The 2,289-nt window shown below is 36.5% G+C and overlaps 1 protein-coding gene across 1 annotated transcript; it reads right to left on the bottom strand.

Moving 5' to 3' along the window:
* Positions 1 to 985: 985 nt before the first annotated feature.
* On the bottom strand, positions 986 to 1,912 carry LOC121397993 (olfactory receptor 5B12-like). Its single transcript, XM_041576318.1, has one exon. It carries the CDS (start codon positions 1,910 to 1,912, stop codon positions 986 to 988), a length of 927 nt encoding a protein of 308 aa, XP_041432252.1.
* Positions 1,913 to 2,289: the final 377 nt, after the last annotated feature.

Genomic DNA, 2,289 nt, shown 5'->3' with positions numbered 1-2,289 from the left:
TGACATTCAAGTTTTTAAAATACTTCAAAATTCGAACATCGAATGGCTTTTCTACGATTTCGAATATTGAAGTCAAAGTTTTTTTTCACCGAATTTGACCGTTTTGTGGTCAAAGTTAAAATCGTTCGATCGAACTATGAAATCCATTGATCGAAAGATTTTTCTTCGACTTCAAAAACCGTAGAAAACTGCTCTAGAAGGTCCCCATAGGCTAACATAGCACTTTGGCAGGTTTAATATGGCGAAGTATTGAAGTTGACGTTTTTTTAAAGAGACAGTACTTCAATTATCGAATGGTCGAATATTCAAACTATTTTACTTTGAATACAATTCGAAGTCAAAGTCGTAGTATCCTATTCTAAAATAAGAATTTTGGATTTTTTTACATCGAAAATTCCCTCAAATTCACTTTGACCCTTAATAAATCTGCCCCTAGGTATTCATAAGTGCTTATACAAAGATAACTAATTCTATGGGTATGGATACATATACATTTTAAAGTGCTAATAAAACACTGCTGGCATATTTGTGTTGTTCCGCTGTGTATAGTGTATAACGATTTATAGAAGTAATCCTTCTGTGAAGCCTGTAAGGAGGGACTTCCCCTCTTCCCATATTATAATATTAGACTACTTTCCATTACTTGATGACCATGACCCATCCAGAATCAAATTAGGCACTTTTAACCAATGTGGTCAAGAAGTCTGTATATTTTCGCCATCTCTGTGTGAGTTTCCACCAGGTACTTACTTAGTGATGAGCGAATCTGACCCTTTCTCTTTGATGAAAATTGGCAAAACGGCGAAAAATCGCTAAAATGCATTGAAGTCTATAGGCAACAGTAATTTTTGAAGCACAACCATTTTTTTCACCCATTGGAGTCTATGGGCATTATTTTCACTGCGAAACTTTGCTCATCACTAATTCACATGCTGAATTAGTAACTTGCATGAATGTTAATGTAAACTGCATGACTGACTAGAAATCAATGAAGTCTTTGTAAAGTTCTTCTTAGTGATGTTTTGACTTCCTTGTTCCTCAGACTGTAGATCAGAGGATTTACCATGGGGCTTACTATGGCATAAAATACAGAAGCCACTTTATCCTCTGTGAAATGATACTTTGAGTTTGGGCGGTAATAATTGAAGAGAAAAGTACTGTATAAAATAATGACCACAGTTAGATGTGAAGAGCAGGTGGAGAAAGCTTTGGATCTTATGTAGTTTGATGTTTTGCTTTTAAAAAGAGTGGTGATTATAGGGATGTATGGGTAAACAGTGACCCCTATAACTATAATACCATAAACTATCCCAGAGACAAATATAAGCAATACATTGATGAATGTGTCACTACAGGAGACCTCAAGTAGCTGGGGCAGGTCACAAAAGAAACTTTGTAAAGGATTTGAGCTGCAAAATGTCAGTTTAGTTAAAAAAATTGAGTGCACCAATGAATATACCAAACCAGAAACCAATGCACCTGATACAAACCGAACACAAACTTTCCAGCTCATTACCTGCATATAGTGAAGAGGGCGACAGATGGCAATGTATCTGTCATAGGACATCACTGACAACACAGAAACCTCTGATACAATGAAAAAGAGGAAGAAGAAGATCTGAGTTAGACAAGCTTGCAGAGAAATTAGTCTTTGGTCTGTAAGTAAATCAAACAGAATTCTTGGCGTAGTCACTGAAGAGCAACTTATATCCAAACATGCCAGAGTGCTAATAAAAAAGTACATTTGGGTATGAAGATGGAAATCAGTGAAGATCAGGGAAACGATGAGAAGGTTTCCAGTCAGAGTCATAAGGTAGATCAAGGAAAACACCAGGAACAGAGGAAGCTGAAGACTAGGGAGATCAGTCAACCCAGCGAGAACCAACATATACACTATTGTTTGGTTTGCCATCTCACAAGTATTTCCTAAAAAACAGAATTAATCACAACACATTAACATTGGTGTGCAATGGTGTGCAGTGTATACTCATGGACGAGATACAATTTGTGATGCAGTTCAATTAAGAAAAAAACTTATCTCACTGTTTATCACGTGAAACTATTGAAGTCTATGGGAAAAAACTGAAACTGAATTTGGAGAACAGTTTTTTTTTTTATTCAAAAATCCATACCCATTATAAATGCATTTCGAAATCTCAGCTGTCAATCATATATTGCCTGCCCCTCCTCTATGCTTACTTTCCATTCTGCACTTCCTTGATGTCACTGCACTCCTCACATTCTTCTTCTCTCCTCACCATCTAATTGGTTAGCCAGTGCAAGGACATG

This window comes from Xenopus laevis, chromosome 9_10L (assembly GCF_017654675.1).
Source record: "Xenopus laevis strain J_2021 chromosome 9_10L, Xenopus_laevis_v10.1, whole genome shotgun sequence".
Lineage (NCBI taxonomy): Eukaryota > Metazoa > Chordata > Amphibia > Anura > Pipidae > Xenopus > Xenopus laevis.
This window is presented reverse-complemented; position numbering and strand designations above follow the sequence as displayed.

Bases quoted from the DNA above. Each gene is read 5' to 3' on its own strand.
- LOC121397993 (XM_041576318.1), bottom strand. From the start codon at position 1,912: ATGGCAAACCAAACAATAGTGTATATGTTGGTTCTCGCTGGGTTGACT.